The 26,072-nt window shown below is 46.7% G+C and overlaps 1 protein-coding gene across 5 annotated transcripts in view; it reads right to left on the minus strand.

Annotated features, from left to right (window-relative positions):
• Nucleotides 1–26,072, minus strand: part of EMSY (EMSY transcriptional repressor, BRCA2 interacting) — a 58,932-nt gene that overhangs the window by 29,588 nt on the left and 3,272 nt on the right. For all 5 annotated transcript variants that reach the window (XR_008596688.1, XM_054974238.1, XM_054974236.1 and 2 more), the window contains exons 2-10: nt 17,514–17,622; nt 15,217–15,316; nt 12,451–12,525; nt 9,916–10,097; nt 7,248–7,400; nt 5,832–6,085; nt 3,334–3,613; nt 2,071–2,319; nt 1,034–1,183 (exon numbers count right to left, since the gene is read on the minus strand). Coding sequence is in view for 4 of the 5 variants with exons in the window: in XM_054974238.1 (XP_054830213.1) it covers nt 1,034–1,183; nt 2,071–2,319; nt 3,334–3,613; nt 5,832–6,085; nt 7,248–7,400; nt 9,916–10,097; nt 12,451–12,525; nt 15,217–15,316; nt 17,514–17,583 (1,513 nt within the window). In the remaining variant the exon portion in view is untranslated. The remainder of the gene's footprint in view (nt 1–1,033; nt 1,184–2,070; nt 2,320–3,333; nt 3,614–5,831; nt 6,086–7,247; nt 7,401–9,915; nt 10,098–12,450; nt 12,526–15,216; nt 15,317–17,513; nt 17,623–26,072) is intronic.

Consider the following 26,072-nt stretch of genomic DNA (forward strand, 5'->3'; position numbering starts at 1 on the left):
TGCCAGAGGAAAGCATCCTTGATAGTGGAGTCGATCTGCAGGATCCAGCCCATGTTTAAAACCAAAAGCAAAACAGGGTAGCCAGCCAATTCTCAGAAACTCAGAGCAAGAAAAAGGAATCCACGTTCTCAGCCCAAAATGCAGCGAGGCCCACGTCATGCAGATTGGGTGGCAGAATTTGCACAAGTCTGGCAAGAGTTTTAAAAAGAGAGAGAGATGCTGGAAGAAGCAGGTGTTTGAAAGAGAACACTGCAAGGCCTTTATCACACCCATACCGGTGGGCACTAGAAAGAAGGGAACAGCCTGCACCACTTCCAAATACAGGCAGGGGGGAGTCTGCTTTTCAATACACGAGCACAACTCTGGGCAATCAGTAAACCAACACAGCAGTGAGAAACCTCCCTTTCTTTCCTTATTATGCAGGAAGCTTTTAACATGGGGAGGGGGAGCGCTCCAAAAGTTGAATGTCCACAATCCCCTCCCACAATCCAAAATGGTGCAGTCCATTCTACCACTGTGCTCTACTGTAGGTGTGAATAAAGCCCCTAAGGGGTGCACACACCCGAATGGGTTGTCCCCCCGTCAGCGGCAGAGAAGAGCAGGAGTCCAGCAGCACCTATAAGACTAACAAAATTAGTGGTAGGGTAGGAGCTTTTGTGAGCCAGCGCTCACTTTGAGCGGTGGCTCACAAAAGCTCCTCCCCTACCGCTAATTTTGTTAGTCCTATAGGTGCTACTGGACTCTTGCTCTTTTCCCCTGCTTCCGACAAACACGGCTACCCATCTTGATCTATCCCCTTCAGCAGGTGCAGGCGAGTACAAGGCCTTCTATCGGTGTGAAAAGACAGCGGGGAAATAGCACGTTCTTCCGGATACGTTAAGCAAACTTGAGAATACAAAAAAAATAGAGCAACTGAAGTACGTTGTGATCCGAGCACTCTGCCTTACGGGATTTGCCACAAACATAATAAGGTTTCCTTCCCTGCTTTGTGGCGAGAAATCCCTCCCTTCCTCCCGCCCTGACACCCACTCACCGGTGGGGGCGGTGACCAACTTTGTCGTCATGATCGTCCCGTTGCTGCTCACCACCATGATCGGGGAACTGCTGCTGCTGGGCAAGGTGGCCGTGACGGGCTTGGGGAGGATTTTGCTGGGCTGCACCTGCTGGGTGATGATTTTCACACCTGGAAGAGGCAACGAGGAAAGGGCAGCTTCAGAAAGGCAAGCGGGGCGCCGACACGGACGCCCCGTACAGCAGAGACACGCCTGCGGATCTTCTAAAATGTCTCCCCTTTGGGTGTCGCTGCCAGGAGTGGACTGGGAGGAAAAAGCAGCCAAAAGGAGGGAGGGAGGAAGATCCCCGCCCTGCCAGCTTCGTGCGGCTGTGCCAGGGGCCTCCTTTGCTTCAGCAAGGCCACGCGACTTCTTTCCCGGCTCCTTTCCGAGGCTCACCTCCTTCTGTAGGGCCAGGGTGGCAGCCCCCTCCCCAGGACATCAGCCCCCCCACCCCTTATCAGACTTTCCGCAGTGGTCTTGATAGCCAGTCCGCTCCCTGCCCTTCTCCCCAGCATCTGATATTTAGAGTCACACTGCCTTTAAACAGGGAGGTTCCACTCGGCCTCGGTAGCTAACACCCACTGAATGACTTTTCCTCCAGGAACTGGGTCTAATCCCACACTCGGAAAAGCCCTCCTCCGATGCCACATCTTGCAATGGAAAATTCAGCTTAAGTTTTATTTTACGATTGGGTTAAGAAGCAAGCATAAAGATATGAACATGTTAAGGATATAAAGGTTTTGATGTTATCTTTTTAATTCATCGCAGAGTATACCAATGTGAGATCAAATGATTTGTGGAGTAAGATTGCCAGCAGACTATGTAATTTTTTTTCCATTTTTTGTAGATTTCCTTGCCTATTTTCCCCTTTCCATCCTTCCTTGTTAAACCTAATAAAATATACTAAAAAAGAAAAGAAAATTCAGCTAAGGGGGGAATCGACGCTCCCTTCCCTGATTCTGCTTCCGACAATTCAGTCGGGCAACCACCACCGGCGCAATGTCGTCCCCGTTACCTGATTCCTGTTTGATCTGGATGGTGGGCTTGATGCCGGGGGGCAGAGGAGATGGCTGCGGGGGTGGCGGCGGCTGTGGCGGCGCCGGAGTCTGGGCGACTGGTGACACCTGGGTCAGCTGCTGCGGCTGCGCCTGCTGGGGCTGCTGCTGCTTGGGAAACTGCGCAAGGATCTGGGTCGGGGTCCCCACCAAGCTTTTGGGGGAAGGCAGCCGGGCTGAGGCCACCTTAATGGCCGACGTGGATACGCCTGGAAGAGAGGAGGCAAGCTCAGGCTTCATCACCCCCTCGTTCTCTACAGCTGAGGTCACAAAGACTGAATGGCTTTCGCTGAACTGGGCTTCGACCCCCTGCTTGGGGAGGCAGGATACGTTCACACAGGGGTCAGAGCATCAGATTAGGATCTGGGAGACTCGGGTTCAAATCCCCTCTCTGCCACGCAAAGCCCTGGGCCAGCTGCCCACACACTGCCCCCTAATCTCCCTTGCTGTGTAAGCCACTTTGGGACCCCACAGGAGAGAAAGGCAGCGTATAACTGAAGTAAATCAACAAAGATTGCCGGGACCCAAGGAAGAATTTGTGATTGGAAAAGCTTTTATCCTGAAGGTCTGCTAGGAATCATAGAATCAGAGTTGGAAGGGATCTCCAGGGTCATCAGTCTATTCCTCTGCACAATGCAGGAAATTCATTTCCTTCTCCACACCCCCAGGGACCCCTGCTCCATGCCAAGAAAATGGCAAAAAACCGTCCAGGATCCCTGGCCAAACTGGCCTGGAGAAAAATGCTTCCTGATCCCAAAGTGGCGAGACAAAGCTGCCATTACTTCAAATGAAAGTCACCCCAGAGTCCAACAGGGAGGGCTTGCAGTATGAGGCTTCCTTATAGTTTCTGGCCAACACTGCACTCACCTGTGGGCCCACCTAAAAACCACTGGGATTCCCACAAAGTATGCTGGGTTTGGTGTTCTTATGACTCAGCCCAAGTCTACCTTCTACTTTTGTTACACCATTCTTTCTGCATGTGTCTGAAATTTTTTTTTGCACTGTTTTCTAAATTTTGTAATCTAGTCCTATTGCATTGTTTACTAGATGTCTCGAATTCCCCGTTTGCATTTTCTTACACTGCGTGATTGAAGGCAAGAAAGGCGGCTTATAAACAATAAATCTCTCTACAGCAGAGAGTATCCATCTCAGCATAAAGCGTTCCAGGCTGTGCGCTACCCTCTTACAGGTGGCAAAAAGTCCAATGACGGCCAGTGCCTCACCCTGTGAAACGGTCGACATAACGACGGACGGCGTCGAGGACACCACGGTGGTCACGGCCACGGTGCTGGGAGTGCAGGAGGGGGTGGAACAGCCGGCGCCGCTGTTGGAGCTGCTGCTGACCAGAGAGGACTGGGGGGCCGTGATGACCACCGGCTGCTTCTGAGTGGTCGAGGCAATGACGGAGGTGGGGACGAGCTTGGTGACTGCCGCGTAGTTGTGAGACTTCGAGAGGATGTTGGGGACAAAGGTGGAGCTGGGGGAAGTGGTGACGATGATGACCTGGAAAAGAACGGCAAGCAATTTTTGGAAGGGGGGCTAGCGCGCCGGTCCTCCTGGAAGGAGTATTTTCACACCAAAAAACTGGACTGAACGTTAAGCACGGTTTTCAAGGACGCCTATATGAACGCGTAAAGCTGTCTGCTATGCAAGCATTTCACTGCCCCCTCCCCAGGTCATGACTGTCTGATCTTTGGCAATTCCTGCCGCCCAAGCTCCTTTTACTGGAGATGGAAAGGACTGGATCTGGGACCTCCTACAAGGCAAGCCAGTACCTTTGACCCTGCCAATCAAAACCCCTCCCTTCTGGAAGCACTGTAGAAAGATTGCGTACATACAAATACTACTGAGAACATGACAAGCATAATACACTGCTTGTATGTCGATTTCCCAATTTATCATAGAGTTAAAAGTCTTTCACTTATTAGTTACTTACATGCACGGGATTCAATATCAAACCATTAGTGCTACTGCCTTATTTCTCGCTTTGAGAATGTATTCACATTTTAAAAAAATCAACCTTAAATGTTTGGCAATTTTTTGAAGATGGCTTGCAGGATAATTATGTCATTTTAGGGGACTCATTACAGAAGAGATCAGTTCAATTTAACAGCTACAAATCACACCCATTTCACTCTCCAAGCAAAACCATTGTAATTAAAATCGTACAGTAGAAGTTTGTATTTTGCATTTACTTTTGCATGTTGATGTCGATTAACTAATAAAGACTGTAAACAAAAAAAGTTACTTGTCTTGGGCTGCATGGAAGGTTTACTAGATAGCACAGTATTAGAATGCTGGACCAGGATCTGCGAGACCGAGGCTGAAATCCACACACTGCCCTGAAGCTCACTGGGCCAATCTCAGCAAAACCTCTGCCGTTAAGAGGCTAAAAACGGGCAAGAGAGAACTACGGCAGTCTTTGGAAGAAGGCAGAGAGAACTTCTGAATCCGACCCTTGGTCCATTAAGGTCAGTGCTGTCTACTCAAGAGTGGCAGCAGCTCAACAGGGTCTCAAGCGCACATCAAAATATTCACCCATGTGTTGGAAAAAATGTGGAAACATAGGCACGTTTGCCCACCTTTGGTGGCAGTGTCCTAAAATTAAAGCATTTTGGGAGGAGATATTAAAGCAAATAAAATTAATAACAAACTACGACATACCTTTAGAGCCTCAACTAATATTCTTAAATCTATGGCAAGATAAAAATGTGCCAACACCGCAACAAGATTTAATTAATAACTCACTTGCTACAGCAAAATCAATAGCTTATTTTTGGAAAAACCAATCTCCACCATCCTTGAACCACTGGTATACCAGAGTGTGGGACCAGCTCATTACAGATAAAATAACAGACAATTTATCTGTTAATTCCTCTACATCTAATTATTATGAAAAATGGTGGTCTTTCTTAGATTTTATCGACAATACTGAAACACTTCCTCCCAATCATCTTTATGAAGATATATTGAAAGTCTAGTATTACAAACCAAATTATCTATACCAGCATACTGTGAATTTTTCTTTGTTATGCAAACTATAAGCTACAGTAAACAACTGTTTTAAATGTTTTTCTTTGTAACCTGCAATCTTGTATAACCATTATATTACTCCATGTATTTGCTATTTAATGTTTATTGTTATTGTTTTCTTTCTATATTTAATAAAAGTTAAAAAAAAAACACCAGGGTCTCAGGTGGAGGTCTTTCACATCACCTACTGCCTGGTTCTTAACTGGAGATGCCAAGGGGTCCAACCTAGGACCTTCCGCGTGCCAAGCAGATGCCCTGCCCCTAAGCCACAGCCCCTCCCCATGAGGGAGGAACGTTACAGAAAGATGCAGTCTCTCTGACTGGAAGTGCAATCCTGATCAGGGTAGCGTCCTTTTAAGTTCATCGACTCCCACGAACTTAGAAAGGCGTAACTCCGTTTAGGCTTGCCCTGTAAATTACCCAAGTTTTGGCCGGCTCAGTTGCACGCTGAGCTAAGAGGGCCTCCCGCGCGCACACATGGCTAGTGCGGCACAGCATAACATGTGATCAAGGACACCTAGACCCAAATCCGCTCTCAGCCACGAAGTTCAGGTGGGCAGCCTCGAGACAGTCGATAGCCTGACTGAGTCCACGGGGTTACCACCGTGAAAGACCACCACATACACCCTCTGGGCTCGGAGGAAGGACAGGTTAAGCGCCACCCCCCCTGCACAGCAGCACACCCTACCTTCTGGGTTGTCGTGTTAGTCGTCTGCGTCGAGGGCTTGGTGAAGGTTATTTTCACGGGGGACATGTGGGGCGGCAAGGAATTGGCAATGCTCTGCATGATGCTGCTCATCTTGGGGCTTCCGGGCACCGTGATGGTTTTCGTGACCGGAGTGACAGCCTTCGGGACCTCCTTCAGCAGGACGGGGGAAGAGCTGGAGGAGTTGGTGCGGCGCCTCTTGCGGGGCTTCTCATCATCGTCCGAGCAGCTCACACCTGCAAGGCACACACACACACACAACACACAACACACGCCTGCATCAATTCTGGGTTGGAAGTTACATGGGAGCCACAGTGGAGCAGCAGGAAGATCGCCAGACTCAGACCTGGGAGATCCAGGTTCAAGTTTGCACACGGCCGTGAAGTTCACTGGGTGACCCTGGACCAGACACACACTCTCGGCCTAACCTATGTGACAGTGTTGTTATGAGGTTCACAAGGAGGGAAGGAGAAGTAACAACAACAACAACAACAACAACTCTGCTTATATACAACTCTTCTAGGCAGACTAGTGCCCTATTCACAGCAATGTGATCCCCACAGTACAGCTGGGGAGCTGGGGCTAAGAGGAGTGGCTCACCCAAGGCCACCTGCTGAGCTCATGAGAGTCAAACCAGCAGAGTGCTGATTCGCAGCCCAACCACTTAACCACTATGCTACAGCAGCTCCTATAATAATAACTCTGCTTAGATACCACTCTTCTAGACTGATTATTGCCCCGCTCAGAGCAGTGAACAAAGTCAGTGATGTGTCTCTCAGCTGGAGCTGAGAGAAGGGGCTTACCCAAGGCCACCTGCAAAATTCATGGCAGGAGTGGGATTCGAACCAGCAGGATGCTTAACCACTGAACCGCTCTGCTACAGCAGCAAGTACGCCACCCTGAGCTCATTAGAAAGGGGCAAGGATAGAAAATCACTACTCTTCAAGAGAACCAGTGTCATGTAGGAGTTAGAGCGTCAGGCTAGGATCTCGGAGACCAAGATTCGAATCCCCACTTCATGGAAGGTTACTGGGTGATCTTGGGCAAGTCACACACTCTCACTCTAACCTACCGCACAGAGTGATTGTGAGGATAAAAATGGAGGAGATAAGACCAATGTAATCCACTTTGGGTCCCCTTCCAGCAGAAAGGTAGGGCATAAATGAAGTAAATAAATAAATAAAACAGATGTATGCATTCGCCATTTGCAGGTCAATGATTCCAGATTCAGATTTTATCGTTTTACCTTTTACAGCTCACTTTGAAAGCGTTTGTTGAAAAAGCAAAACTGCCTTAATAAATAAAACAGAAGCAAGAGCACATCTAAAAGAGCTCTTCGGACTCTAGTCTGATGCCTTCCGTTTTGGCTTAAAAACAAACAATGCCCCTTTCACTCACTTTTGACGTAAACTGCACTTCCGCTCGGCAAGACGACCACGTTGGAAGCCGGGCTGGCGGGTCTGGGGGACTTGACCGTTGCTACGCTGCCGCTCGGTACTGGGGTGGACGTCGGGGTGGAAGTCGTACTTGTGTAGGAATAGCAAACCACCACTGGAGAGGAAGAGAAAACCCCTGCCACGTTAACGGACAAGCAGAATCCCAGTGTCCTCTTGCTATGTGGACAGAAGATCAGTGGACACAAATTTGGAAATCACGTATCTATACCCCTCGCTCGTTAAATATAGGAATTCAATCTATGAAGATTCTCACCAGACAGTACCTTACTCCTCAAGAGATTACAACGTATCAACTCCTCAATCTTTTCTTATTGTTGGAAACAATGTGGGGAATTGGGTACCTATTTCCATTGCTGATGGCTCTGCCCACACAACAAATTTTGGAAAGAAATCTTAATCCGCATAGAACAAATCACCAGATATTCCGTTCAGGAAAATCCAGAATTGATATTAATTTATGGACAGATATTGAAGTCCCAAAAAGGTCACAAAGATTAATTGGAATACTTTTAGCAGCAGCAAAAGCCACGATTGCAACAGTTTGGAAAGACCCCAAATCTCCTACTATTCTTATATAGTATAATGTGGGACCATTATTTCATGGAGAAAGTTACTGATCATATAATCCACATGATGTCTGACAGTCCCTATTCAAGTTTTGTTGAGATGGTACCCAGTTCTGGCACATATGGCCAGTAGATGCTTACTGCCAGGTAAAGCATACCCATTTGAACCCTTTATATTATAAAAACAATTCAATTGTATGTAAATTAAGAAATAGCATTGTCATGTACGCCAGCCTGCATACCTACCATTAATGTGTTTTGCATTTTGAGCTGATCATAACTGTTCGCTAAAGCTGTATTCCATACACTGTATTAATCATCTGAGAGTGTGTAAACTGCTAACATGTAATGTACTGGGCCAGTGGGGGTTGGGTGTTATCTGTTGAAAGTATTTACTTTCACTTCACAGTAAGCGTCCTTGGATGCAAGCAGCGGCGGCGAGCAATGTATCTTTTCTTAGAGGCTGGGATGATTTCATTCTGTGCTCTGTCTAGCCTAAACTAATCAGTTCCCGTGTAACTCTTTGGGGTTTTCGCGCCAGAATGGCAACGGACCCAAAGGGCGGGAAGTTTCCCTATAATTAGTAGTGCCCTTTTTTAAATAGTCACTTCTACCAATTGCTACTTTTGTGTGAACACCTTGAACTGTATGGATCTCTAATGAAGTTACTTCAACTGGAACACCTGTGTGTTAACTGTGGAAAACCTGAGGGACCTAACTGCCAGGGACTGACAAGCACGTTCCTCAGACAGGTTTATAGTCAACAGGTTTACCCTCATGTTCAACATGCCACTCGAAATACGTTACAGCCACTGAAACAAATGGGTCTTTCCAGCTGTTAAATCAAAGTGGCACAGAAATGCCTGGGGCACAAACGTCAGACTGCCTAATGTACCCAGACAAGGGCAGAAGGCTCCACTATAGATCTGACAAACAGGGTTTGATCAGAGTGAACTTTTCCGCTAACACTGGCATTACCCTCCAGCACAAGGAGTCTTTTGGAAAACACCGCTATCCGCAGAAAAGTTCCCCAGGATCCAAACCGTCGTTCCTAGCTGCCACTTACTCCGTGCTGAACACAGGCTGCCAAGGCTCTTGCCTTCCTCTGAAGTGACAACAAACCAAGGGTGGGAACGGTCACTATTGAAAACCAAGCTGAAGTGAAAACGGACCGTGAAAGGACGCAAATTCGTTTCCAAAGTTCTTTTATTGGTTCATCTCAGGCAACGTGTTGTATATCCAGTTTAGTAATAATCATACAGGGAGCAAACCCCCACAAACAGTTGGGGGTTTCTCCCGGCGGGAGAGTGGCAACGGGTGTGCCTGGCTAAGTATCCCGTTTCGCTATATACACGCTTCTTCAAAAGCCTCCATACATTTGCCAATGAAACCAGGAGAGGAGATCGAGAAAGGATAGAGGTTTTGCCCAGGATTAAAATAAGGAAATTCACATATTCGACTCCTGCTTCATATAAAGAATAAAAAATAGGTTTCATTGGCAAATGTATGGAGGCTTTTGAAGAAGCGTGTATATAGCGAAACGGGATACTTAGCCAGGCACACCCGTTGCCACTCTCCCGCCGGGAGAAACCCCCAACTGTTTGTGGGGGTTTGCTCCCTGTATGATTATTACTAAACTGGATATACAACACGTTGCCTGAGATGAACCAATAAAAGAACTTTGGAAACGAATTTGCGTCCTTTCACGGTCCGTTTTCACTTCAGCTTGGTTTTCCTCTGAAGTGAAACAAAATTTTGCACTGAACAAAGGGTAGGAAGGGTGGGCCATATGGACAGGGACTGCAGCAAAGAAAGATGGGAATGGGGCTTGGTGAAGAAACTGGCGTGGGCGGAAGTACTGAATTCAGGGGAGCAGAGGGGGTGCTGCGTGGATCACAGGGGGTCAGTTTCACCAGTGGCCATTATTTTGATTCATTTTGCAGAAGTGGGGAAAAATTTTGACAGCCAAAGCTTGAACCGGGCATCCCTTCCGAAGGTCAAAATCTCTTCTCTCCCTGATCCCGATACCCAACAGCCACCTACCCTCGCTTTCTTTGCTCCCCGTTTCTGCGGGAGATGGAAGAGATGCGTTGTGCTGGAGAGCAGCGTTGGCAACAGCGTTCGCTGTTACAGTGAAAGCCGTTTGGGGAACCAGCCGCGGCATCAGAGGAACCAGCCGCCGCCCTTCGATGGACCATTCGGAAGAGCTGTTCGGCCCAGACATGCTAGGGAGAAACACAAAGGTCTGGATTCAGCGCTCCATTCAGTCACAACCTCAACCAGGCATTTCCGCATTCAACGCTTCATACCTGTTGAATACATCAGCTTATGCAGGCTAAGCATTCCAATAGCGATGGTCATTTATTACATCAATGGTTTTCATACTATGTATCTGAACACATAAGGGACGGAGCCATGGCTCAGTTTTGTTAGTTTGTGTGGGTGTGTTATGTACCGTCAAGTCACCTCCAACCTATGGCGACCCTCTGAAAGACCTCCAAAACATCCTATCGTTAAGAGATTTGCTCAGATCCTGCAAACTGGAGGACGTGGCTTCTTTTATTGAGTCAAGCCATCTTGTTTTAGGTCCACTTTTCCTAGCATTACTGACTTTTTCAGAGAATCTTGTCTTCTCATGATGTGACCAAAGTACAATAGCCTCAGTTTTGTGATTTGAGCTTCTAGGAAGAATTCAGGCTTGATTTGACCTAGAACTCACTTATTTGTCTTTTTGGCTATACATGATATCTGCAAAACTCTCCTCCAGCAACACATTTCAAATGAATCCGTTTTCTTCCTGCCAGCTTTCTTCACTGTCCAACTTTCACATCTATACATAGCAATGGGGAATACCAGAGTTTGGATTATCGAGATCCTCCAAATTAGTTAGTTTAGTTTATTATATTTATAGTCTGCCCTCCCTGCATGCAAGTTCAGGGTGGCTCACAACAACATTTAGATACAAATTTAGAGCATCTGCTCGGCATGGAGGGAGAAATATCTTCAGTGTGGGAGTTATCTTAACAGAGTTCCACAAAGTGGAATCTGATCCTCCATGCTATTTAATCTCTACGTAAAGTCTTTAGAAAAAATCATTTGTAGATTTGGAACTGGACATCATCAATATGTAGACGGCACCCAGCTCTGTAGCCCTCTATCCAATCTCCCTGGTGATGTCACTGCTGGACAACTCTGGTCAAATGGCTGAAAGCAAACAAATTCAAATGAAACCCAGACAAGACGGAACTCGTGCTGGCTGGGAAGGTGGAGGTAGTATGCCGCTCACCTTTGATGGGGTTCAGTTGAACCATGCAGACTCGGGTAAGAGCCTAGGAATTATACTGGATCCAGCACGGCTGCTACAGAAACAAGTTAATACAGTTGCAAAAAAACCACATTCTTCAAACTCAGTCTAGACCGGAAGATAGATCCCTAACTTGACATGGCCAATCTATCCATTGTAACATCAAGACTCCTGTTGATGCAGAACGCAGCAGCTGAGTTATTAGCAGGAGCTAGGCAGAGCGTGCATATTACTCCCATTCTGCAGCCACTTCATTGGCTTCCTGTCAATTACCGGGCTCAATTCATACAAAGCCCATCATGGCCTTAGTCCCTCATGTCTACAGGACTGCCTCTCTCCTTATGTTCCGTCACAGCAGTGTCACTCATCTGAACAGGGCCTTTTGCAGGTGCCAAATGGGCTTCCCTGTGGTGGTCCCCACCATATGGAACCTGGGACCTTCTCCATGCCAAGATGATGTTCAGTCACTGATCCATGGCCACCTCCCATACTTTGGGAGAAGTTCTCTGCAATGTTTGCCAACTACCCATCTCTTGCTCCAGATACCATGGCAAGTTTTACTTCCAAACAATCGTGGATATTCGTAACCAGGGCTCATTTTGAGAGGGACTGCACAGGAACGCAGTTCCGGTAGTTCCCCAAAGAGGTCACATGTCAGGTGCCCCTGCCTACCTGACTCTTGGCCATTTTGGGCCCGTTTTCGCCTGGATTGAGGCCGAAACGGCCCAGATTGGGCCTTGACAGGTGGTGGATCACTCGCCCGCTCAGCAGCAGCCCGATCCTGACCATTTTGGGCCCCTTTTCAGCCATCTTCAGCCCCTTTTGCCATTTTGGGCCCAATTTCGGCCCTGAATGGCCAGGATTGGGCCCAAAACAGCCAGGATAGGTGATTCAGGGGACGTGGCATATGCAAATCAGTTATGCTAATGAAACACTTCTGGTGATGGCAAGGGCGTGGCATATGCTACTGAGTTCCTCCAGCTCTTTTTCTACGAAATGACCCGTTCGTAACATTGCCAGCGGTTTTGATTTTCAGATCTTGTGGGAGTGAATATGCCTTTTACACCTCTCATATTTGGTCCAATGATGTTACTCCACTAGAAACAGCTTGACAGTCTGTGCGCGCTCTTGTACTGAAGTTCTGTTGTTAAACTTGGCTGTTTTTAAGAGCTGACAAGTTAGCCAAACTCCGAAGCATGAAGCAATGAAAAAGGACGGATCGATGTTTGTGTGAAACCCAGATTAAAAGATTTTAACAAGGGCGTCCATCTTACTTATGTGCAATCGTCGTCAAGCGCTCATCGTTCACTGCCCTCCGAACTTCGGCTCGATGTCTTTCGGTTGAAATGCTGTTGAAAGAATCAGAACATTAGATGCCGAAAAGGTTACCCGACAGTAAATACTTGGGACAAGGTATTGTTTAAGTAGTCCCCTGCTGGCATTTCTACTGAATCACCCTTGGAGGTCAAGGAAGCTGTCAAACTCTCCTATTGGTCAAGACAGCATCTTGTGGGAAGCTGAGCTCGGTCTCCAACCTGCATAACAGAAGAGTAGCTGACCTACAGTGCAGCAGCTGTTCAAAACCAAAGCTAGTCCTGGCCTTCTCAGAATACAGGGCCTTGGATCCTATGACTGCATTCTGCATACTCTGCTCCCGCTGCAGCCTGCCTGGCTTCCTCTACCACTACCACTGTGCAATGGTCCACTGAAAGCCACTGATCGTGGTAGCGGCAGAGGAAGTGAGCTGCCCTGTGGCGGGGGGAAGCGCATGCAGAACACAGCAGTTAAGATCCAAGCCTGGGTCTCTGCAGGAGATGCTGTCTAGTGTTTTTCAGGGCTGACAACCAATTAAAAAATCTTTGCCGGCGAAGCAATTAATTGATTCCATGTAGAGAGACCTGCGTATTATGACAGTTGTCTTGAGAAACCAAAAGGGCTGTGAGGTGGCTTATAATTTAACAAAAGCGACCGCTCTGTGTTGAAAGGTCACTCTTAGCATTTGCTTTTTCATTCCACAGCTACAGCAACAGACAAGACAAGCCTCAAACGTTAAACACAATGTGAAGTGCTCTGTGCTTTCATTGATTTAAAACATGAAAGGTATCCCTTGTCTTTACCAAATCACATCTGTACTGTCTTGTTTAACAGCAGATAGCTAAGGGCAAGTGATCACTAACTCTGAATAAGAAGGAGCAGTGTCACAACGGCATCGCACACATCTCGGGCAACAGCCAAGTTTGATTACTACCATGCCTTCTATGGCAGTATAAAAGAGCAAGAGTCCAGCAGCAGCTATAAGACTAACAAAACTTGTGGTAGGGGATGAGCTTTCGTGAGCCACAGCTCACTTCTTCAGATACCAGGTATCGGTAGCTAGTATACTGCTACAAACAGATTAACACAGCTAACCATCTTGATCTACGCCCTCTATATGAATTGGACTTCTGGCCGGCAGGGCATTATGAGACTGCTAAAGTAACCACTGAGTTACAGACTGGAAGGCTTCGGACAGTACAGAGCACCTGTATTGAAAGAGCTCTGCTTATTGCTCATTCATTTCTGGGCTCAATGAGAGGTGCTGGCTTTGGTATTTAAAGACATAACAGGCTGGGGTATCTCAAGGAATAGGGGCTTCCCTGAACGGACTGCACCGCTTTGGAGGGGTAGATTCCAGCTTTGAATGTTCTGAGAAAGCTAGCCTCGCAGGGAGAAAAACTCAACTGCCTCTCTTGGCTTGTTGCGCTGATCTTCTACTCACAGGAAGTTTTTCAACCTAAGGGAGCTCTCGGAAACATGATCCTCCGTGATCATTACTGCCAGTCTGAAGCGGCACTATCCACTTTACTAACCTCACTCCCCCGCACTCGTGACCCAGACCCAAAGATTCAGTTACAGATTCCTTCAACGACCGAGGCTGAACTGATATCCGTCAGAAGATGGGGCGGTTCAGCTAAGTGGAGCCTCCCCATTCTGAGACAGCAGACCTCTGATGAGGAGACACGGTACATAAACAAGGCCAGACTGGCACCTTTGTGCCTCACTCCTGGGGGCATCTGGCTGGAAACAGCAGCAGCAGCGGCAACACTGTGCTTATAAACTACCCTTCTGAACATATTCGTGCCCATTCATGGCAGTGAACAAAGTCAGTGTTATTATTATCCCCACAATACAGCTGGGGATCTGGGACAGAGAGGAGTGGCTTACCCAAGACACCTGCAGAGCTCACGGCAGGAGTGGGAGTCGAACCAGCGGAGTGCTGATTCGCAGCCCACCCAATTATCCACTGTGCTACAGCATACTGAGCTTATATGGACATTTGTTATGTTCCGACAGGGCTTTTATCACTGTCTACTGCAGGAGACCCACCAAGCTTGAGAGCCAGTGTTGTGTAGTAGTTAATAACAACAACAATAATAATATTTAATTTATATACTACCCGTTCAGGACAACTTAACGTCCACTCAGAGCGGTTTACAAAGTGTGTTATATTATCCCTACAACAATCACCCTGTGAGGTGGGAGGGGCTGAGAGAGCTCTGAGAGAGCTGTGACGGACCCAAGGTCACCCAGCTGGCTTCAAGCGGTGGAGTGGGGAATCCAACCTGGTTTTCCAGATTAGAGTCCTGCTGATCTTAACCACTACACCAAACTGGGTGTTAGATCAGGATCTGGGAGGCCCAGATTTGGATCCCCACTCTACCATGGATGCCTGCTGGGTGACCTTGGACCAGTCACACACTCAGCCTAACCTACCTCCTGAGACTGTCTTGTGGTTAAAATAGAGGAGACGAGAACAACGGACACTACTTTGGTTCCCCATCGGGGAGGGAGACAGGGTCTAAATGAGGTAAAATAATAAATAGTTCTACTGCAAAGTTGAGGAAGTTGGTGACAATGTTTTTCACCAGCCCTGGAAGTGTCAGCCTTCAGTAAACGGTTTTGTTTTAATGACTACTAGGATTTTGTTTATTCCTGCATGACCTCGCTGTTTGGCAAGCTGCTGCTCTCTTGCTGAATTTGCAGGGGATAAACAAGCATACCTGAGCACTTTGGAGAGTTCCCCGAGGAGGTCTTTCTTGTCCTTCGTGAGATCCCCCTGGGCACGCAAGGCACTGATGACTCCAGCATACGCCTCCAATTCTAGAAGTCAGGGGAGGAAAAGATTGCATTTCCTGAAATGAACTTGGCTGTAATTAGGCAGCATGACCCGCAGAGGTTTGTCTCGGACTGGTACAAATTTGTTCCTAAGCACCTCTTTCACTCATAGCATTTGGGAAACCATGAGTTGTATCCGATCTGTTCTGCTGGTGGAGGCCTATTCCTTCAGAGGAAGGCTCTGAATAAGAGATTTTCAAGTCTATGCTTTGGGCATGTAGGATTTAAACACATTGGAAAATTCCCTTTCTGCTGTAAAGCATTCCACACGCTCCTGATGAAGGATTCCGATATCTGCCACAGATAGCCGGCCCCAGATTGAGCGTGGGTTGGAGCTTTGCTTCACGGCTGGGCTTCACCATTCACCTGCCAAGGGGAGCCCTGGACAGAATTGTTATAACTATTCCTAAAAGACTGTGGGAATTGTGTGTGTCTACTGCAACTTGCCCTGTATGATTATGTAAAAGATTATTGTATTGTTGATGTGTGTGCCTGAAAATTGCATCAAGAGATTGTTATTTATTTAATTGAATACAATGATGAAATTTTGTAGCCTTTGCACTCTGAATACAGTTTTGTAACTTTCTAAATTAGTATTGTATTCCCTGTGGATTTTTTCCTCTTCTATTTGCGATAACATGAATGGAGGCTGCGGCAAAAGTGGAGAGTTCTTTTGTCTTTCTGCAAACTGGGATTTTAATCCTTGGTCAAAACCCTTTTCAGAATCCCCGGGAAAGAAATAAACCCTTTTTCTGCCCAGGAGCCGGCAGTTAGAGGTTAAAGCAAACTGGAACAGTATCCGTGGCTTCCCAAACCTGGAAATCCTCTGCCATGTTTTGCAAGTGCGGGCAACGTGTGAGCGCGAGGACTAGGTGTACTTGCAATCATTAGAAATGAGCCTCCATGACAACTGAATGCAGCACCAGAAAACCAAGACACCGGCACTGCAGGGATCCTGTCTCCCAACCTCTCAAGAGCTGGGAGAGGCGGATGGGCTACTGCCCGTGCACACCTTCTGGCTAGGGAATGAGTAGGGAAGCAAGAGATCAGCAGGTGGGCAGCAAACCTAGATACTCTCTTGCTTATGCACCTCAACCCTAGGTACGTTTACTCAAGGGGCGTACGGTGACTGTTTAAGTCAGCGGCCCAAGATAAAAATTTCCGCTGCACCGCAGCAATACAAAACCTATGGGATGTGTAATTCCTTAGAAGGAAGTGCTGACGTCCATGCTTACTGACTTTCCCACTAAGGTGGTGGCTTGGAGCTTCGGAGAGAGGTTTTTGGTGCCGAGCGTGGGAACGAGCACTGAGACTAAAAAGCTTATGTAATGCCCCCAGACGCACAAACATTTTGCAGTCTGATCTGGGAAATTTCAGCAACAAAAAAAGTGCGCTGTACACGAGGCAGCGTTTTGACCAGGCTCTGGGGTTCAGATCGCCACTCGACGGTGAACTTGCCTTCGCAAGTGGCACAACATGGCAGGCAAGACCAGCTGTGACTGGCGGTTTGAGAACATTACATCTATGATATACTCAGAGGTGTCTCATTAGGTAAAATGGGACTCATGCTTGAGAAGTCTTTTTTCAGACAGAGTACTGCTACTGTGGAATATATACTTATTGAAGAAAGGCCCAGCAGGCTTACCTAGAGTGAAAAATGCCTACGGTTTCTCCGCCTTTCCTCCTCCCAATCAGCCCAAGGAGGAAGTAGATAATTCTGACACATCACTTCAGCGGATGCTGTTGGACGATCTAATTGTCCCAATGAGCAGAAGAATTTGAAAAGAACTGTCCCCGTCCCCCGTCCCCCCATATAAGAGATCGCTATTATTTCTCTTTAGAAGGCCAAGATACAGTAAGTTGCTCCAAAACACACATTCACAGTTGAGCAGAGATCTGAACTCAGAGCTGCGTTAAAACGCTATCTCGAGTACGGCATGTACACGACTTTCTCTAATGCAGCATGACTGGAGAAGGAAAGCCGCCCTAGTGGTCCGTAAGAAATCTCAAATGAGCATTCACTACACCCCCATGTATTCATTCTGAGATGTTTCCCTTTGGCATTCTATCGATGGACTCCTTAATGTGTGAACTAATCGTGAAGACCTCGAACTCACATCGAGTTGCTGGGGCAGTCAGGTCCAAGGGGAAAAGACAGGCTTAGCAAAGGCATTTAGCATACCCAGTTTGCGAAGGACCCTTTTGCATTCATCTCTGCTGAGATCCAAAAGGGTCGGCCACACGACAGGCATTGTTCCTCCGGCGGTTCGCTCCCTCGGAGCTCAGCCTCCCTGCCAACACACACAAGTACACAAAAGATCAAGAGGAAAGCCTTTCATTGTGGTGAATACTGAACCACTGAGGCTGTACCATTCGGCTACAGCTCTCGAACCTGGGCCAGCCAAACCAATGGACCAAGGGCACTCACAAAAATTTTAAACAGCAGTTCACAAAGCCCTTAGCACACATGGGGTGGAGGAGTCAGTTTACCACTCATCCTTGCTTGTTTCAGGGGACAAAGACCAAAGGGAAAGAGTGGAATAAAACTGATGCCGCAGGTTTAGAGAAAATGGGAGTCACCTGGAAAATGGGGCTGGAGAGTCAGGCGACCCAAGAACTAGATTGTGGGTGTCAGGAGGTGGGGAGGGGCAAATCTACTGTTGAGAAGGCATGGAAATAAAGAGCTATGTGTGGCTTTTCGAGACCGTCAGTATTTTACTGCACAATACTTAAGACTTCACAGTAGAATTTCAAGAGTTTTCCATCCATCATTCTCAAATAGTGCACAACAACCCTGTAAGATAAGACTGTGGGTGGGGGTGGGGAGCTGAGGCTGAGAAAGTATGGCTTGCTTAAGGTCGTTTAAGGACAATGAGGCAGACAGAGGATTTCAACCAACAGTTTTATGGCTGTTTCTGAAAGTGGTTCCAGGTGGATGGTCATGTTGGTCTGCAGTAGAACAAGATTTGAGCCCAGGAGCATCTTAATAACCGATAAGATTTCCAGGATATAAGCTTTTGAGAGTCAAAGCTCCCTCGGGAAATCTTGTTGGGTCTTTAATGTGCTACCAGAAACGAATCCTGCTCTTCTCAAAGTTCGACCCTAAGCAGACCCACACCCTTCTAAGGCCACAGAAGTCAATGAGGTTTGAAGGGGGTAACTCTTTTTAGGATTGCGGTGTTAGTCATTATACTGGATGACTTCTTGGCTGCCTTATATGCCCATCTCTTATCCGTTTGGCATCAATGAAAATTCGGCATCCATTATTAAGGCTGATGACTGGCTATGAAGGCAGAGCTCGTGAATAGAGGTGGCCACAAACTGAAATACGAACCAAAGTTCGTCAAGAACGGAGCCGGTTTTTGGTTTGTGAACCGGTGTTTCATCGGAGGGCATTTCTGACAAACCGCAACGACCCCTGATTTTTAGGCTGGTTTGTTTGGTTCGTTTTTCAGTTCGCTATCGCAGACAGACTGGTGACGATCAGTTTCCTAGGCAACAGAGGGGATGGGCTTTCTGCAGACCTTCTGCTTACCCAGAAGTGATGTATTCACGAACCAAACAAACCAGTTCGCAAACCGGACATTTTCATGCCAGTTCATGGCTCGTGAAACGCTACGAACCATGAACTGCAACGAATTGCCGTTTTCCCGGTTTGTGCCCATCTCTACTCGTGAGTACCAAATTAGGTGACTGGCTGATGGAATTCAGTATTGTCTACTATGATTGGCAGCAGAAGGCAAGGCCTCAGGCACATAGGGAGGCTGCTGCCAGAGTACTTCAGAACATTCAGGTGTGGACCCCTGGGATGAAGCTCATCCTAGGGAAAGACGAGATAGAAAAGTTTTAAATGAATACAATCTTCTGACTCTCCGCATGGTTGACCACTGAGCCAGTCTCCATTCCCCCCCTTCCAGGGCAATATCTATTCAAGGTTAACAAGTTTTAAAACACTCAGTCTGACAAAAATGGTACTTTACTAATCTAGGATGTGTGGTGTCCAATGAACCTCAGGACATGAGCTGCAAAGAAAAGAAAGCCCTTCATTAAGTTTTGCCCTTTGGCAGTACAAAGAAGAAATCAATCAACAGCAAAGATACCAGGAAAGAAAGACACGGAAATTAAGATCAGTACAGAGAATTAAATTAACAAAATTACTGTGTATCATTTCACTTTCCCACGCAAGTGGGGGGTAAAAAAAAATGACCCAAACACAGTCAGCGTATACACTGCAATTTACAAAAACGAAAAATTTTGCCATCAAAGGACAATTGACTTCAATAAAGTTGAGGAACATGTTAAGTTGCAGATGATTAAAAACAAAGTTTTAGGTTTTTTTCCCTACTCCGAGGGATTAATTTACCCCCCCCCCTTTCTGGACTTTAAAGATGCTTTTTCGGTTTTGGCGTTGGGAGCAGATCTTGCTGTTGGTAGATTCTTGAAAAAAGCTACTGACAACATAAAAGCTACAGAAGGTTCAAGGATGGATTTCACAGTAACAGGAAAGCTTTCACATCGAACGAAAATCGTAAGAGAAACAGAAAAACCCAGGTGTTCACATGCGTTCCGCTTACAAACCACAGCAAAAAGAAACAGACGGCAAGCTAGCCCAAGAAATGTATTTATATGAGCATCACAGAAGTAGGTTTGTGAGAGTCGCATCCTCTTCTGTTGTAGCTATTTATGTGAGAGTAGAGAAAAAGGAATGGTTCAGTTTCCTCTGAGCTTCATTAAACACAGATAACTCATCGGTCAGTCCAACCCTTCCTGGAACGGCTGACAGCTTTTCACTGCATAGTTCTGCACCGCCCCCCTCGCCGTTCTCCCAAGAGTTGGAGGATCTTCAGGAACTATACGGAAAGTTGCAACAAGAAGGAGGCATCAGCAGAAATTTTTGTCTCTTGTATAAAGCAGACTGAGCTCAACAAATGGAGCAAAAGCTAGGAATGCAGTTTTGCCAGCTTCCTGCGACACTCATTTGCAATGCCCCTCCCACCCTCTGCCTGGACTATAAAGACTCCTACCTTTTCCCACTCCTTGTATCTGACGAAGGGAGCTTTGACTCTCAAAAGCTTATATCCTGGAAATCAAGTTGGTCTCCAAGATGCTACTGAATTTTGCCAGTGTCATCTTCTTGCCCCCGTACTTTCAAAGATTCCTGTTCTCGGGCATGTCTGAGGGTCTCCGGAGCTTTGGGAGAGCTTCTTCAGCTGCCAGTAAAGGTTAGGACTGCTGCCTACTTACCGATTTTTAGGAGAGCCTGTCATTCAATGGCTTTAATCCTGCAAATCTCTTCTTTAAGGAACACATTTTCTGCACCTGCAGTTAGTGCCCACTGCGAGGGGAATGAATCTGTATGATCCATCTTTGTCTTACCCCAAAGAGCTTTCTATTGGTTGTACTGCCGTTTGTGCAGATTGTAGAACTGGATGAAGGTGGTTTGTTTGTTTTAAAACTGTGATCTAACAGTGTTGATTTACTGATAACAATGATTTACACGGTTTTAATGTAATATTTATTTTCCCATACACTTTGGAACCACCCCGGGCCAACTGGGAAAGTAAAGGCAATCCGTAAATGCTTTAAAATAAATTTATTTACAGAAGGTTTCGTTTTGAAGGGGAAGATGGCAAAGACGCCACATTTTAACTTGCTCCACTGGAGAAAAGGGCACGATCAAGCCAAACGGTTTAAACTTTTGCTTCTTTTAGAAGATCAAAGATCCGTGGCTTGAGGAGTTGTCCATGCAAGTCCATTTAATACTAGAACATTAATAGAGCTGGTCACTTCATCAGGCGAAGCACTGGTTAGTTACTGAATGCCTTAATTTATTAGAACTGAAACCGCAGGAAGCGTACGTTGCTATGAAACCAAGAAATTCGGTTCTAAAATGAAGAAATTCAATTCCAAGCAATTGATCATTTATAGCTAACAATGTTAAGAAAATAATGGATGCAAACAGCATCAGGGAGGTCCTCTCAGCTTTTATCTAGACAGTGCCGCTACAGAATTTTTCTTAAGGAGGAAATAAAAGATATAAAACTCTTGAGAGATAAGACAGGGTTTAAATGGTGCTACAGTACAGGAGAGGGGATGCTTGCTCCTAAATAAAGAAAAAGTAGGACCAGATTCCTGCAAGGAAGTCAGAAGCCCTTCTGAGGTCAACCACTGGCACAGAATGGACCCCAAAACCAAGAAAAGCATGGGGATTTAACCTCACTAGACTCCAGGAAGGAAATGCCAGTTACAGGAAAGCCGTCCAGAGGAGGAAAGACGCTCTCTGTGCTAAAACTGGAGGAAAGAAGCCGTCAGGTCTACTTCAAGATCACTTGACACCGAAAGAGGAAAATTACTCGAACTCTGCGGAACAAGCAACTTTAACGGGGAGCCACAGGAAGAAAAGCAGCAAAGGACCACAGATCAAAAATGTCAGCACGGTGTCGCCTGTCTAATGCTGTCCTGATGCCAGGACTGGGAGAAGATAAAGAAAGTCCTTCACCACCAAGCACAAGAGGGGCTGGAGCTGAGTGGAAAAGCACCTGCCTTACCTGCAGAAAGTCCCAGGTTCAATTCCCAGTATCTCCAATTACAAGGACGGGGTGATGTGAAAATCGTATCTCCTTGGAGATCTCTTGACAGGCGAAGCAGACAAGACTGACCTGATGCAAGGCAGCTTTGTGGACTCATGACTGGAGATGGCAGAGCCTTGGGTGGATGGTAGGGAAGAGGTACAGGCCACTGGGGCTCGGAGCCAGTGAAGGCTTCTCCCAGCCCACCTCATAGAGGGGATTCTAGAGCTACCCTAAACTGACTCACAGATGCTCTGTAGGTGGGGATGACCTTGCAACAGACGCCTGTCCAGGGACACACTGCAAAGGCACCCCTGTGGGAAGAAACACGGGGTGACAGTGGAGAAGAGCGAGCGAGCGTAAGTTATACGGGGATGGGGGCAAGTGCTATGGGCGCTTCGATCTCGAAACTGCGAATGGTGCCACAAAACAATCTGCCAGTATATAAACCAGGACAGGGGGTGTGCCATGAGGTCAACAAGAGTCCGGCAGGATCACACCCAAATCAGCGCACTGAATGGCATGCCACAAGGAGGAGTTCCCGGCAGATCCTCAAGACGACAATCTTGGTGTGCACTGAGAAAGACAGATGCTGCCCTCCGACAAGTAACACGGGTTCCTCAGCAGACAAGCTAAAGTGGAAATTACATCCCCTAAAACAGGAAGTTGAAAAAAAGTACTTGGAAGTCACCACGGATGTAGATTTAAGCAACGTGTGGACAAAATAAAGATATGGAGATGTGATCAGACTGGGGGAGAGGGGGCAGGAAGCCCCCACTTCTGGCACTGATTTCACGCTGGGATGCCATTAGGAAAGATTGTTGGTTCTCCTAGCTTAGCTTCTTTCTAGGTCTGGTCGAGAGATTGCTTTAAATAAATGGTTTTTTAAACTGTGTTTTGGGAGCGCTTGAGGTTCTTTAGAAGCTTATTGGGATATGTCAGTGTGTGTGTGGAACATGCTGTTAAGTCATAGCCATCTTATGGCAACTCCAGGGAACAAGCCAAGGCAAGAGACTAACAGAGGTGGTTTGTCATTGTCTACTTCTGTGTAAGCAGCCCTGGTCTTCCCTGGTGGTCTCCCATCAAAGTATTAAGCAGGGCTGAGACCACTTAGCTTCTGAGATCGGATGAGATTAAGCAAGCTCGGGCCATTCAGGTCACGGCATTAGTCAATAAAGAGAACACAATTTGCCAGGATATAACCATTAATGAGTCAAAGCTCACATTGCTGGACACAGATAAGAATGACAATTCATCCAGTCTGATATCCAGGGCAGAAAATAGAATAGTGTTGCCAAATGGGATCAGCTGGAATCAGGAAGGATGCAGATGCAAAATGCGATCAGCTCGTTTATAGCAAGGATATATTCATGGAGGTGGGAAATGCAGAAAACTAGCATCTGTAATGAGGTAAGAATTCTATGGAGGGTACCATACATACCAAAATTTTGTTGGTCTCTAAGGTGCTACAAGACTCGGATTTTGTTCCGCTACTACAGATGAGCATGGCTACTCCCCAAAACTATCTTCAAACAGGAGACCTGTATTGGCGGGCAAGTCTTTGCAAAAGAGCCGGTTTTATCCTGTGGCGTGCAGCTGCCAGACACAGAATTTTCCACCATCAGAGCAGTGTAATGTTGGGACGTCAGGCTCGAATCGAGGCACCCGGTGTTCAAATCTCCGTTATGCCATGAAGCACACTAAGCCAGTCACTTCCTTTCAGCCTACCTGACCTTACAGGAAGAGGAGTGAACCCGCAGACACCACCCCGAGCTCCTTGGAAGATGGGGATCGAGATGCAATGGAATCTAAGCTACAAAAAGAAAAAGTCAGGCTTCACAGGTCTGGATAAACTCAGTCTGGACAAACTTGATCTGCTCCCCTACATGTGAGGAGTTAGAGTTGATTAACTCACACCTCCACCCTTTCTTATGTGTATAATGTGCAGGGGAAGTTGAAGGGGGCCCCATCAAGGATACTGGAAATTATGTTTGCAATAAATGAGTCTGTGATTTTACTGTTTATGTATTTATTTATTGTAATTTTTATCTACTGCTGAAACCCACCCTGAGCCCGCTCCTGGGGAGGGCAGGCTATAAACAACAACAACAACAACATCTGATTTATATACCACACTGCAGGACAACTTAACACCCACTCAGAGCTGTTTACAAAGTATGTTATTATTATCCCCACAACAATCACCCTGTGAGGTGGGTGGGGCTGAGAGAGCTCTGAGAGAGCTGTGACTGATCCAAGGTCACTGGTGATGATGATGATGATGCTGTCCCTGCCCAAATGGATTCTGTACCCAAGAACAGAACCCTAAAGTTGGAACTCCAGGATAGACTCTGAAGGGTTCCGCCAGCAAGAAACATCCATGTGGACATTGTTCCTAGAAGTGGAATGTTTGACATCTATACACTGTGCTGGAGACAGAACCCACATCATGTCTGCCTAAAGAGGAATACCTCTTTCCTGGGTGGGCGAGTCCAGGTGCAAGCAATCTCTCTCTCACACACAAACACTCCCCATGCTATAGAAACTTGACAGCACCAGACAGTAAAGCTGATCTCCAAAATGACAGCGGGACAAACTCAATCAAAACAATCAGATGAGAAAAATAAACCTGGCGCTATTTGCCTCATCTTTTGACTCGGATCGCTTTTTGGTGACATGGTTAAATACGGCTAGAGGACCCACCAGTAGTTGCGCTGCTAGACTGAGAGCAGAACCACAAGTGACAAAAGGCACAGATTGGACACTTGTCTGCTTCCCTCAAGTTTTGATGGGAAATGTCGGCGTCCTGGTCTTGCAGCCTGGCTCTCTGACTGCTGTCCAATGGACTTTTCAACTGTCATTTGTCCAACATTCCGCCAAGCTGCCTACATTTCCCATCAAAACTTGAGGGAAGCTGACAAGTGTCCAATCTGTGCCTTTTGTCACTTGTGGTTCTGCTCTGAGAGACAGCCAGGATTTCCCATACAGAAATGGGCACAGGTTAACGCATGCACACATGGTTTCCTGTTCCCCTCCTTACCCGATCCTGAAACGCTATGTGGTGCAAGAGCCCTTTCTCTCCTCTTGCCAGTCAAACTATCAGTTCATTTCCTTGCCGTCAAGGGGGGGGCAAGCGGCAGCGTTGCCAATGTATTTATAGTAGGGAGACAGGCAGAAATATGCTTGTTGTGCTAAGACCATCTTTCTTTGGTCCCGTCACAAGAAGACAAGACTAAGTGGAAAAGACAACAATGCTTGAAAAAAGTGAAGGCGGTAGGAAAAGAGGAAGCCTCAACATGAGATAGATTGACTCAATGAAGGAAGCCACAGCCTTCAGTTTGCAGTACCTGAACAAGGCGTCTATGAATGATAATTCGTAGGGTCCCTAAAAGTTGAAAGCAAACACACACATACAGAAACATACACACTGTAGAGAGCTTAATGGAATATGAAAATGTCGATACAGTGTGCAACGGCAATAAAAAAAGGCCAACGCTATACTGGGGATTATTAGGAAGGGAAATGAAAACAAATCAGCTAGTATCATAATGCCCCTGTACAAATCAATGGCATGGCCTCATTTGGAATACTGTGTACAATTCTGGTCACCACACCTCAAAAAAGATATTATAGCACTGGAAAAAGTGCAGAAAAGGGCAACTAGAATGATTAAAGGGATGGAACACTTCCCCTATGAAGAAAGGTTAAAGCGCTTGGGGCTCTTGGGGGAGAAACGACGACTGAGGGGTGACATGATAAGAGGTTTACAAGATTATGCATGGGATAGAGAAGGCAGAGAAAGAAGTATTTTTCTCCCTTTCTCACAATACAAGAACTCGTGGGCACTCAATGAAATTGCTGAACAGTCGGGTTAGAACGGATAAAAGGAAGTACTTCTTCACCCAAAGGGTGATTAACACAGGAGGTGGTGGCAGCTTCAAGCACAGACAGCTTCAAGAAGGGACTAGATAAACATATGAAGCAGAGGTCCATCAGTGGCTATTAGCCACAAGGTATAGATGGAACTCTCTGTCTAGGGCAGTGATGCTTTGTATTCTTGGTGTTTGGGGGGGGGCAATCAGTGGGGGGGGCTTCTAGTATCCCTTCCCCACTGGCAGACCTCCTGAGGACACCTGGTTTTTTGGCCACTGTGTGACACAGAGTGTTGGACT

Source organism: Eublepharis macularius, chromosome 3, assembly GCF_028583425.1.
Source record: "Eublepharis macularius isolate TG4126 chromosome 3, MPM_Emac_v1.0, whole genome shotgun sequence".
Lineage (NCBI taxonomy): Eukaryota > Metazoa > Chordata > Lepidosauria > Squamata > Eublepharidae > Eublepharis > Eublepharis macularius.